This window comes from Oryx dammah, unplaced genomic scaffold (genome assembly GCF_014754425.2).
Source record: "Oryx dammah isolate SB20612 unplaced genomic scaffold, SCBI_Odam_1.1 HiC_scaffold_23, whole genome shotgun sequence".
Classification (NCBI taxonomy): domain Eukaryota; kingdom Metazoa; phylum Chordata; class Mammalia; order Artiodactyla; family Bovidae; genus Oryx; species Oryx dammah.
Window position 1 is genome coordinate 125,946,107 of NW_024070207.1, and position 12,060 is coordinate 125,958,166.

Below are 12,060 nucleotides of genomic sequence, written 5' to 3' on the forward strand. Positions count from 1 at the left end.
AGTGGGCAACCGTCCCTGGATATCCACTCAACACCTCGGACTCATCGTGTTACATGCTGACTTCCAGCCCTTTCCCTGTGTATCTTCCTCCTGCACCCTTCATCTTATTGACACCCTCAGCTCCTTCCGGGTGGCGATTAGCAAGTTGGGTGCCTCTGCCATTCTCACTTCTCCGACTTTGCCGTCCACAGGTTGATTTTTCTCTGCCTTCCACTCAGCGTCGTCTGCCATCCAAATGGCATATTGATACTACAAGTGGTAGGGAGAATGTTTGTGAGACACTATGATAATTTTTGCTCTGGTTTGGTTTCCTGTGTATCTCACCTCCCTACTCCATCTCCCATTCTAACACTCAAGTCATTTTTAAACCAATACAGAATTGTAAAGTAAAATAAAAAAAAAAAAGAAAGAAATTAAAAAAAAAAAAGGCATGAACTGGGGCAAGCGACTCTGCTCTGTTGGGTTGGCCAAAAGGTTCTTTTAGGTTTCTCTGTAACATCTCATGGCAAACCCTGAGCAAATTTTTTGGCCAACGCAGTAAGACTGTCAATGGCTCTTGTTGAATTCCAAGGGCCGTCTTTCTAGCCGTGTGTTTTATGGCATCTTCTCTTTTTTTAGCTTTCATACTCCACATATTTACAGTCCTGTTCAGGCCCCAAACCTGCTTACCAGGTATCAGATTGTCCTCATTCTTCTAAGCTGATTTACGTGCTCTTCATTCTGTGAAACCTTCTCTGTTTAACACATATAGAACAACATAGAACAACATATGACTTCTTTGGCTTCTCATGGGATGTTCTTCTGTCATTTATTGTACACACTGTTGCTATTGTTATTGTTGTTCAGTTGCTCAGTCGTGTCCAATTCTTTGGACCCCGTGGACTGCAGCACCCCAGGCCTCCCTGTCCATCACCAACTCCCTGAACTTGCTCAAACTCATGTCCATTGAGTCGGTGATGCCATCCAACCATCTCATCCTCTGTCATCCCCTTCTTCTCCTGCCTTCAGTCTTTCCCAGCATCAGAGTCTCTTCCAAAGAGTCAGCTCTTCGCATCAGTTGGCCAAAGGATTGGAGTTTCAGCTTCAGCATCTGTCCTTCAAATGAACATTCAGGACTGATTTCCTTTGGGATGGACTGGTTGGATCTGCCTTGCAGTCCAAGGGACTCTCAAGAGTCTTCTCCAACATCACAGTTCAAAAGCATCATTTGTTGCTATAGGCTGATATATTTGTGTGCTTTTCTCCCATGGAGGTTACAGACCGCCTCAGGGCTGGACAAATTTCAACTATGTTTACCCCCACCATAGTGAGTAGATGAGCAATTAGAACATAGGAAGCATGAATCCGTATCTGTTCATTTGGCAGATGTTAGTTTGAACAGGTTGAAATGTATAGAATGCTGGCTGTTTTATTTCTAGGAGGGTTGTATCTATTTGTGCTCAGTAACTCAGTCATGTCCGACTCTTCGCAACCCCATGGACTGTAGCCCTCCAGGCTCCTGTGTCTATGTGATTTCCCAACTAAGAATACTGGAGTCAGTTGCCATTTCCTCCTCTAGGGGATCTTCCCCACCCAAGGATTGAACCCGCATCTCTTGTGTCTCCTGCATTGGCAGGTGGATTCTTTACCACTAGGGCCCCCCGGGAAGATCTATTTAACATAATGTAATTATGGGTTCTATTTCCTTGAGAATGGGGTGTGTATGAAAATTTGAAATTTCATCAGAACGCTTTTGTCTCGGAAATTTTTTGTGATTGCTGTTTACGTAATATAATTTCCTTTGCTGTACGTTTGCTAAAGTTTTGGGTTGAATGTAAGGTATGGGATTTTGTGCTAAATACTGTGAAGATGGAGGTTCACCAAAGCAATATCAATAATTTTTCTCTCTGTCAGTAGTTTGGTTCATGAGAGATGGATCTCTTTATCTGTGATATACATAAAATCTTTGGAATTTTAGCACCTAGAGCGTTCTGGAAGTGAATCCTCCTTGAGATCATAATAAATGAGTAATCTCATAGATTTGCAGAGTACTTTTCAGTTTCAAAATCCCTTTCATATATATCATCTCATTAAGCCCTTCTAGCTCATGGCAGAAATAGGGCAGTGCTTTATAGTGGAAATAACATTCCTTTGAGTGGGCCAAAGCATGCTTCCAAACACCAATTCCCACAGTCTCAACTATCTTTACTTGCTTTCTTTCCTCAGCCTCTACAAACAGAAGTTTCCTCTCTCTAAAATAGAATAGTAGTACTTAATGTTACCGCCATCGATTCATTGTCATGAGGCTCCATGGAACGAATCATTTTAAACATGCTCCATAAGTCTGTAAAGATCTGGGCACACTCTCTCATTCAGCAAGACTGTAGCAAGTTGACGTGGATGATTGTGTTCTCATATTTGAATCAGCATCGTTGTTCTTGTTTAGCTGCTATGTCATATCTGAGTCTGCAGCGTGTCTGGCTTCCCTGTCCTCCAGTTTCCCGGAGTTTATGCAGATTTTTGTTCATTGAGTCTGTGATGTCATCCAACCATCTCATCCTTTGTAACCACCGCCCCCCCCGCCCCCCCGCCCCAACCCTGCTTCTCCTGTCCTCAGTCTTTCCCAGTGTCAGGGTCTTTTCCACTGACTCAGATCTTTGCATCAGGTGGCCAGAGTATTGGGGTTTCAGTTTCAGCATCAGTCCTTCCAGTGAATATTCAGGGTCGATGTCCTTTAAGATGGACTGGTTTGATCTCCTTGCAGTCCAAGGGACTCTCAAGAGTCTTCTCCAACATCATGGTTCAAAAGCATCAAGTCTTTGACACTCAGCCTTCTTCATGGTCCAACTCTCACATCTGTACATGACTGTTGGAAAAACCATACCTTTGACTCTATGGACCTTTGTCATCAAAGTGATGTTTCTTCTTTTTAATATGCTCTTCCCTGGTAGCATATTGGACACCTTCCCACTTGGCAGGGGTTGGGGGGGGCTGATCTTCCATGTTTTCGTGGCTTTTTGCCTTTTCATTCTGTCCATTGGGTTTTTCCAGGCAAGAATACTGGAGTCTGGTGCCACTTCCTTCTCCAGTGGACCACATTTTGTCAGAACTCTTCACTTTGACCCGTTCATCTTTGGCGAACTGCATGACATGGCTCATAGCTTCATTGAGTTACACAAGCCCCTTTGCCACAACAAGGCTGTGATCCATGAAGCAGTTGAATTAGCAAGCTGAAATTGAATAGTTGGTGTGATTTTCTCAGTTGTAGAGTAGACACATGGTCAAGTTAGCCTAACACCAAGACTTTGCTTTCCATGATGCCCACGGCTTCTTCCGTAGACGGTACTCTCTGAGGGCATGCTCTGTCCCACATGCCTTGTGAGGGGTTATAATAGGGTTAGCAGACACGGTCCTCCCTCACCAGGACTTGGAGATACTATAACTTCAGTATGAGTCATAGACTCCCACCAGTCAGCAATGTGAGCATTCTTGGGGGAAACTCTAAATCCTACCTGGTTGCACAGAGGGGAAATCAGTTTGTGCTTTGTGCACAGCAGTGGCCAAAAATAGATGGTTTGGTTTGAGTGGAGAAGGACAGCACAGCTTATCTGTAAGGAAGACAGGTTGGTTTAGTCGCTCAGTTGTGTCTGACCCTTGTGACCCCATGGACTGTAGCCCGACAGGCTCGTCTGTCCATGGGATTCTCCAGGCCAGAATTCTCCAGGAGTGTGTTGCCATTTCCTTCCCCTCGGGATCCTCCCAATCCAGGGATTGAAGCTGGGTCTTCCACACTGTACATGGTCTCTTGCATTGCAGGCAGAGTTTTTATCCGCTGAGCCACTAGGGAAGTACTTAAGGAAGACATATCTTGACAAAAGTGGGGTTAGAAAGGATTTGGGGTTTAAGGAACAGAAAAGTAACTAGCTTCACTGGAAGCAATTCATAGGATATTGAAAGTGTTAATTGGGCAGGGTTTGCTGGTTGACCAGATGTTTGGAATATAAGGGCTTCCCTGGTGGCTCAGATGGTAAAGAATCTGGCTGCAATACAGGAGACCCAGATTCGATCCCTGGGTCAGGAAGATCCCCTGGAGAAGGGAATGACAACCCACTCCAGTATCCTTGCCTGGAGAATCCCGTGGATGGAGGAGCCTGGTGGGCTACAGACTGTGGGGTTGCACAGAGTCAGACACGACTGAGTGGCTAACACTTTTTCTTCACTTTGAATGTAAACCCATCTGCTCTGGGTTAGACTGAATAATTATTGACTAATTGTATCAGAATTGACTCTTTTGAAAAGACCCTTATGCTAGGAAAGATTGAAGGCAGGAGGAGAAGGGGATGACAGAGGATGAGGTGGTTGGATGGCATCACTGACTCAGTGGACATGAGTTTGGGTAAACTCCGTGAGTTGGTGATAGACAGGGAGGCCTGGCGTGCTGCAGTCCATGGGGTAGCAAAGTCCTTGGGGACACGACTGAGCGACTAAACTGAACTGAACTGAACTGTACCAGTGACCTCAGATCTTCAAAACCATGACTTGGTAGGATGAATGTGGCCAAGATACGTAGAATGGTTCCATGATTAGAGGTCAGAGTCCCAAGTAGCATTTTCTCCTCCATCCTGGAAAAGTTGTTTTTCAGGACCAAATCTATTACCACGGTCACTTTGCCTGTTGTTAAGAAACAGCGTTGGCACTGTTAATATCTGCAGCTGGATAAGTTTATCACGAGAGTGCTATCTGGATAGTGTACAATGTTTAAACAGTATTCAAAGCCTCACCCACAAGAAGTCAGCACCTCTCCTGTTAATCAAAACAAATAAAATGACTCCAGACAGTGCCAGATGCCCCCCATACCAGGAATGCAAAGTCACTCCCATTTCAGAACACATACTCAGAGCAATGAAAATAATTTGTCTAGTTTCTTAGAAATAAACTCCAGTAGAGAGACCTGCATCAGTGTGTATGTGCATGTGTGTGTGTTAGTAACCCCCTATCCCAGGAATGCAAAATCACTCCCATTTCAGAACTACATACTCAGAGCAATGAAAATGATTTGTCTAGTATCTTATAAATAAATTACAGTAAAGAGACCTGTACAGTGTGTGTATGTGTGTTTGTGTGTTAGTGACCCCCCCCCCAGGAACGCAAAATCACTCCCATTTCAGTCAGTCAGTTCAGTCGCTCAGTCATGTCCCACTCTTTGCTACCCCATGAATCGCAGCACGCCAGGCCTCCCTGTCCATCACCAACTCCCGGAGTTCACTCAGACTCACGTCCATCGAGTCGGTGATGCCATCCAGCCATCTAATCCTCTGTTGTCCCCTTCTCCTCCTGCCCTCAATCCCTCCCAGCATCAGAGTCTTTTCCAATGAGTCAACTCTTCACATGAAGTGGCCAAAGTACTGGAGTTTCAGCTTTAGCATCATTCCTTCCAAACAACACCCAGGACTGATCGCCTTTAGAATGGACTGATTGGATTTCCTTGCAGTCCAAGGGACTCTCAAGAGTCTTCTCCAACACCACAGTTCAAAAGCATCAATTCTTCGGCACTCAGCTTTCTTCACAGTCCAACTCTCGCATCCATACATGACCACTGGAAAAACCATAGCCTTGACTAGATGGACCTTTGTTGGCAAAGTAATATCTCTGCTTTTCAATATTCTGTCTAGGTTGGTCATAACTTTCCTTCCAAGGAGTAAGCATCTTTTAATTTCATGGCTGCAATCACCATCTGCAGTGATTTTGGAGCCCCACAAAATAAAATCTGACACTATTTCCACTGTTTCCCCATCTATTTCCCATGAAGTGATGGGACCAGATGCCATGATATTCGTTTTCTGAATGTTGAGCTTTAAGCCAACTTTTTCACTCTCCTCTTTCCCTTTAATCAAGAGGCTTTTTAATTCCTCTTCACTTTCTGCCATTTCAGAACCACATATTTAGATCAATGAAAATAATCTGCCTAGTATCTTATAAATAAATTCCAGTAAAGAGACCTGTACAGTGTTGTGTGTGTGTTAATCACTCAATCATGTCCAATTGTTTGTGACCCCATGGACTGTAGCCCACCAGGCTCTTCTGTCCATGGGATTCTCCAGGCAAGGATACTGGAGTGGGTTGCCATTCCCTTCTCCAGGGGATCTTCCCAACCCAGGGATCGAACCCCAGTCTCCCACATTGGAGACAGATTCATTACCATCTGAGCCACCCGGGAACCCTGTACTGTGTCGTACAATATGTTTAAAAGTTGGAAGGGTTTACGTAAATTCTCCACTGATGGCTTCTGTATAAAGTCTGAGTGCAAGGCAATTCTGGGAAATGACCAGAAGGCAGTGAAGAGCAGTTGTTTCCTAGATAATTGGCCGACCTCTCCAGTTTACCATTCTTTTTGTCACCTCCAGTTGTCCACAATATACCCCCTTCAGTTTTACTCATTGTGAGCCTGGTCCCTGAAAGTATTGATATTTGGGTGTCCCAACCTTAAGTACTGATAAGCATTTCAATTTATCAATGCATGTATTCAACATTTCAGTTTGTCAGATTATTGAGCTGCTACCCAGCGCTGAGAGTAGTGTAGTAAATGTAATAAACGTCACAGAGTCTCATTGCCCACTATTCCATGAGGGGAATATTGTATGCATATGTCTTGTATTATTGTATATCTTAAAATAGTAATGTAATATATAATTATCATCTGAGCAAGCAATATTGTGATCATATCTTTCTAGTTCAGTTCAGTCACTCACTCATGTCCGACTGTTTGCAACCCCATGGACTGCAGCACACCAGGCCTCCCTGTCCATCACTAACTCTCAGAATTTACTCAAACTCATGTCCATTGAGTTGGTGATGCCATCCAACCATCTTATCCTCTGTCATCCCCTTCTCCTCCCACCTTCAATCTTTCCCAGCATCAGGGTCTTTTCAAATGAGTCAGGTCTTTGCATCAGGTGGCCACAGTGTTGGAGTTTCTGCTTTAGCATCAGTCCTTCCAATGAATATTCAGGACTGATTTCCTTTGGGATGGACAGGTTGGATCTCCTTAGAGTCCAAGGGACTCTCAAGAGTCTTCTCCAACACCACAGTTCAAAGCATCAGTTCTTTGGTGCTCAGCTTTCTTTATAGTCTACCTCGTACATCCATACACGACTACTGGGTATCTTTCTAGATTAAGTAAAAACAGAAATCCATAGCTCCATTCCAAATGACGATCGATGTGATTAGCTCACTCAGCTTTTTTGTTGGTTGGTTTCTTTGAAATTTGAAGTTTTCTTCATTTAGTTTGAATCAGTAGCTTAGAAGGAAATGATTTCAAACAGTTGAGCATCCTAAAACTTGAAAGCCTAAACACTTGTTAGAACATTCATTTTGATTGCTGTTATTTATTGATTGATTGATAGCTTGAGGCAGTATATGATCAGGGCACTTAAAGTTGCAGTCGCCTCTCTGTAGTATTATTGGTCTTCTATTCCCTTCACTGCCTGCTGCAGTCCACGGGGTTGCAAAGAGTCAGACACAATTTAATGATTGAACAGCAATTCCCTTCATACATGGAAGAGAGTTTTGGGGGCTACCTTTTTTGGCAAACTTTTATTGTTATTATTGCTTGGGGAAATAAGAAGTGTTCTATTCTTGTTTGAAGTGTGACAGAAATGGCTGTCTTTTTTTAAAATCTTTGGCTTTTGTTGAAATCATTTTACCTGGCCGGTAGCATCATAAAGAAACAGAGCTTTGGCAAACTCATCCTGCAAAGGTTTACTCAAATGTTTACATCTAGGTTGTTCTTGTAATTTTCACAGTGGTAGCAGTAGCGTCAGTTGCTCACTCGTGTCCAACTCTTTGCGACCCCACAGGCTGTAGCCCACTCGACTCCTCTGTCCATGGGATTCTCCAGGCAAGAATACTGGAGTGGGTTGCCATTCCCTTCTCCAGGGACTCTTCCTGACCCAGGGATCGAATATGGGTCTTCCGCATTGCAGGCAGATTGTTTACCATCTACAGGGAAGATTACTAAAAGAAAATGTTGCCTGTCATTAATAATATTTTGATGTGTTTATTTAAATGCTTCTGAGTAGTGGTGATTGGAAAAGAAGCAAGCATGCAATTAAAATAGAACTTTAAATTGAGTACACTGATGCTAGACTTGACAGATGGAGATTGTGGATTAAAAAGAAGATAAATGTAGTTCCTTGATTTTACACACTTTCATCAGCCTTTTTGGAGGACAAATGGCAACGCACTCCAGTATTCTTGCCTGGAGAATCCCAGGGACAAAGGAGCCTGGTGGGCTACAGTCCATGGGGTCACAAAGAGTCGGACCCGACTGACCGACTAACACATAACACACATATCTCTGCCATTAGTGTTTCAGACATATGCCTCTTTTTGTAAATGATGTCTGTGTTCTATAAGGTATTTTTTCCACAAGTTGTCAGGATTATGGTTATTTGGTAATATGGACATTAGAGAGGACTGACTTTTTAATACACTAGTGTCTATATTGTGAAAATGCAAGTGTGTACATACAATACCTTGTTTTCCTAATTTACACGTTCAGCAATGACAGAAAGATTCACACAATTATTTTGCGATATTTTTTAGCCACATTGCATTGAGCAGTTTTTATATGGAATGAATGCTTGTTGGAAGTTTCCCGAATGAAATGATGGAGACTTAACTTGTCAGGAGCTGAGCTTCTGGGAGAAATCCCCGGGTCTTGTGGAGTGGTCCTTCTCCATCATACAACACTTTTTCAGATGAAAAAAAAATTGCAGGTTATTTTTAAAGGGTGCCGTTGATTCATTTTGAGTAGTCTTGAGAAGGAGTTGGGCTAAACATATTTATTAAATGGCTAAGCACCAACTTTTTTGGCTAGGAGCCACAGTCCTGAAAAGAAATGAAGACAGCTTAGAGGGTAAAGCATTGGACTTAAGGTTTAGAAAACAAATTAACTCTTTAAGGAGTTTATAAAATATTTAAGGTGGACAAGTGTTTACACTGTTTCATTTAAATTTTTAAATTATTTCATTACTGTTAGAAAATGGTATTCTTTTAGAATTGCTATATTGATGAAAATCTATACATTTGTTTTAGAACATACTTGGGAGAGGTGAACACTAATAAACTTGGGACAAGCTTATACAGGTCTTGGAAAAGCACTGATGAGTTTAACTTTTTTTTTTCATTAAGGAGCCAAGAATGAATCTTTTATATTCAGTATTAAAGAATATAAAATCTAGAATATTCTCAGAAGAAATAGCTTGCCCCTTGAAGTCTACATAGAACAAGAAAAAGACTGTTGTCATCAAATCCTATAGCCTTTTTCCCCCCCCCCCAGCTTTATTGAGATGTAATTGACATATATAACATTGTGTAAGTTTAGGGTATACAGTGTGAGATTGAATACATGTGTGTATTGAAAAATGTTTACCACACTAACATAGTTCTTTTTAAAGATCTGTGTCAGCACCGAGATTTCCAGGCGAAATTGCTGAAAGAGGATCTTGGGTTTTGATCCCAGAGATCTGACTTTCTTGGTGTAGGGGCCAGTCGTGGGCCTGCATTTCTGATAACCTGCAAGGTGACGCTCCTGTTACTGGTCACTGATCACACATTGAGAGCAGTCCTATGACAGACTGACACTTGATACCGTCCGTGGTTTGTTTTCGTATATGCAGTTTTGAATATATGAAAGCTCTGAGATAATCATGAGCTTATGGGAGCCATGAGCATACCACCATATAGATAACTGGCACTTAACCGGACATAATGAATATTTAATGATGGATGTTAATAATTAACTGTTGTATTAAGATATATTTTGAGAATCATATATCCATTCATATGAAAGTATCATTTTGATTTCGATCATGAGGCCTGACTGTTACCTCTTCATTTTGATATATAGATAATGTATATTTTATGTGTTATAAGTAGTACTATATACCTTGTTTATTCCATAATATTATTATTTCTTATTAAAATTGTTGCTGAACAATGGATCCTGGCTATTATCTTCGATTTATTAAATCATGTGTATAAATCATATTTAAGAGTTCAGTTCAGTTCAGTCGCTCAGTCGTGTCTGACTCTTTGCAACCCCATGGACTTGCAGCACGCCAGGCCTCCCTGTTCATCACCAACTCCCAGAGTTTACTCAAACTCATGTCCATCGAGTCCGTGATGCCATCCAGCCACCTCATCCTCTGTCATCCCCTTCTCCTCCTGCCTTCAGTCTTTCCCAGCATCAGGGTCTTTTGCAAGGAGTCCCATCAGCTTCCCAGAATGCACAGTTGAGATGGGGTGAGGTTTAGCTGGGTCTCCCAGAGTCGCTGGGAAACGCTGACTCTAAAGAGTCTGGGGCATGCACAGTGGGGACCTTTCCTAAGGGGCCTTGTTTGTCACCTGTATCCACTGATCGGCCTTCACCCTTCTCTCCCCCAGTGCCTGGAGCCCTGCAAGGTGTCCTGGGACCTGCGAAAGCAGCAATGCCAGAGCTTCTGCGAGGTAAGGGGTGTGCATGCAGCCACAGGCTGAGCTGTGGACCAAGGAGTCCTGGGCTTCCAGGGAGGGCATCGTGTCCTTCTGGGGCTGGGAGGCTCAGTTTACTTCTGGGGTATGTGTGTGTGTGTGTGTGTGTGTGTGTATGTGTAAATTCACAGTCAACAAAATTGTTGAGACTTCTAAAAACCCAGGTGGCACTACTGGTCAAGAACCTCGCCTGCCAATGCAAAAGTTTTAAGATACTTGGGTTCGATCCCTGGGTCGGGAAGATCCCCTGGAGAAGGGAGTGGAAACCCACTCCAGTATTCTTAAGCTGGAAAATCCCATGGACAGAGGAACCTGGTGGGTTACAGTCCGTGGGGTCACGGAGCATTGGACACAACTGAAGTGACTTTGCATGCACTTAAAGTCTCGCCGCTCACTACTTCCATTATTAATTAGGCAGGAAGATTGTTTTTGTTTTTTCCTATAAATTAAAAAAAATGACCTCACATGATGACTCTTCTCTGGGTGGCTCTTGGCATGAGGTTGAAATGCTTGTGCCTTTTGGAAGGAGCCTCGTGTTTTATAGACTTCCCTGGTGGCTCAGCTGGTAAAGAATCCTCCTGCAATGCGGGAGACCTGGGTTCGATCCCTGGGTGACCAAGATCCCCTGGAGAAGGGAAAGGCTACCCTCTCTGATATTCTGGCCTAGGGAATTCCATGGACAGTCCATGAGGTTGCAAATAGTTGGACACAACTGAGTTACTTTCACTTTACTTCACTCATGTTTTATGAGTGGTGGGGTTCTCAGATCATTTGATCTTTCTCTGGGCTGGCCACACCCCTGGGCTGAGACTGGCCTACATTTTCCTGCAGAAGGCACCTTCCTTTCCCCTTGCTCTCAGTTAGATAACAGAGCACTCTTGTCCTAGGCAACTGCTGTCTAAAGTCACTGCTTGTGCCAAAGAAAGAGGGTGCTGCCTTGCGGCACTCTATCCTCCAGGGCAGGGAGAAGACTTCAGAGTGCCTTGGACTGCAAGGAGATCCAACCAGTCCATCCCAAAGGAAATCAGCCCTGAAGATTCATTGGAAGGAGTGCTGCTGAAGCTCTAGTACTTTGGCCACCTGATGCGAAGAGCTGACTCATTTGAAAAGACCCAGACACTGGGAAAGATTGAAGGCGGGAGCAGAAGGGGATGACAGGATGAGATGGCTGGATGGCATCACCGACTCAATGGACATGAGTTTGAGTCAACTCCAGGAGTTGGTGAGGGACAGAGAAGCCTGGTGTGCTGCAGTCCATGGGGTTCCAAAGAGTCAGACATGACTTAGCAACTGAACAAGAGCAATTCTCCAGGGCAGACCAGGGGCCCTGCTGTGAAGCAGACAGTCTGACCACACAATGCCACTCAGTGTAAGGGGAGTCAGAAAGCCCACTGGGGCCTCGAGGACGTGAGTTGGGCCCACATGGGAAACAGAGCACCACCGTGGAGGGGTGTGGAGGGAAGCAGAGATGTGCCTGAGTGGTCTCAGAGGGAGACCCTGCTGAAGGTCTCGTCCAGATGGATCCAGGGCTGATCCGAACTTCTGAGC

The 12,060-nt window shown here is 43.8% G+C and overlaps 1 protein-coding gene across 1 annotated transcript in view; it reads left to right on the forward strand.

Moving 5' to 3' along the window:
* ANOS1 (anosmin 1) overlaps positions 1 to 12,060 on the forward strand; it is a 205,182-nt gene that overhangs the window by 109,538 nt on the left and 83,584 nt on the right. The window contains exon 3 of the mRNA XM_040265372.1: positions 10,426 to 10,488. Within this exon, the coding sequence (XP_040121306.1) occupies positions 10,426 to 10,488 (63 nt within the window). The remainder of the gene's footprint in view (positions 1 to 10,425; positions 10,489 to 12,060) is intronic.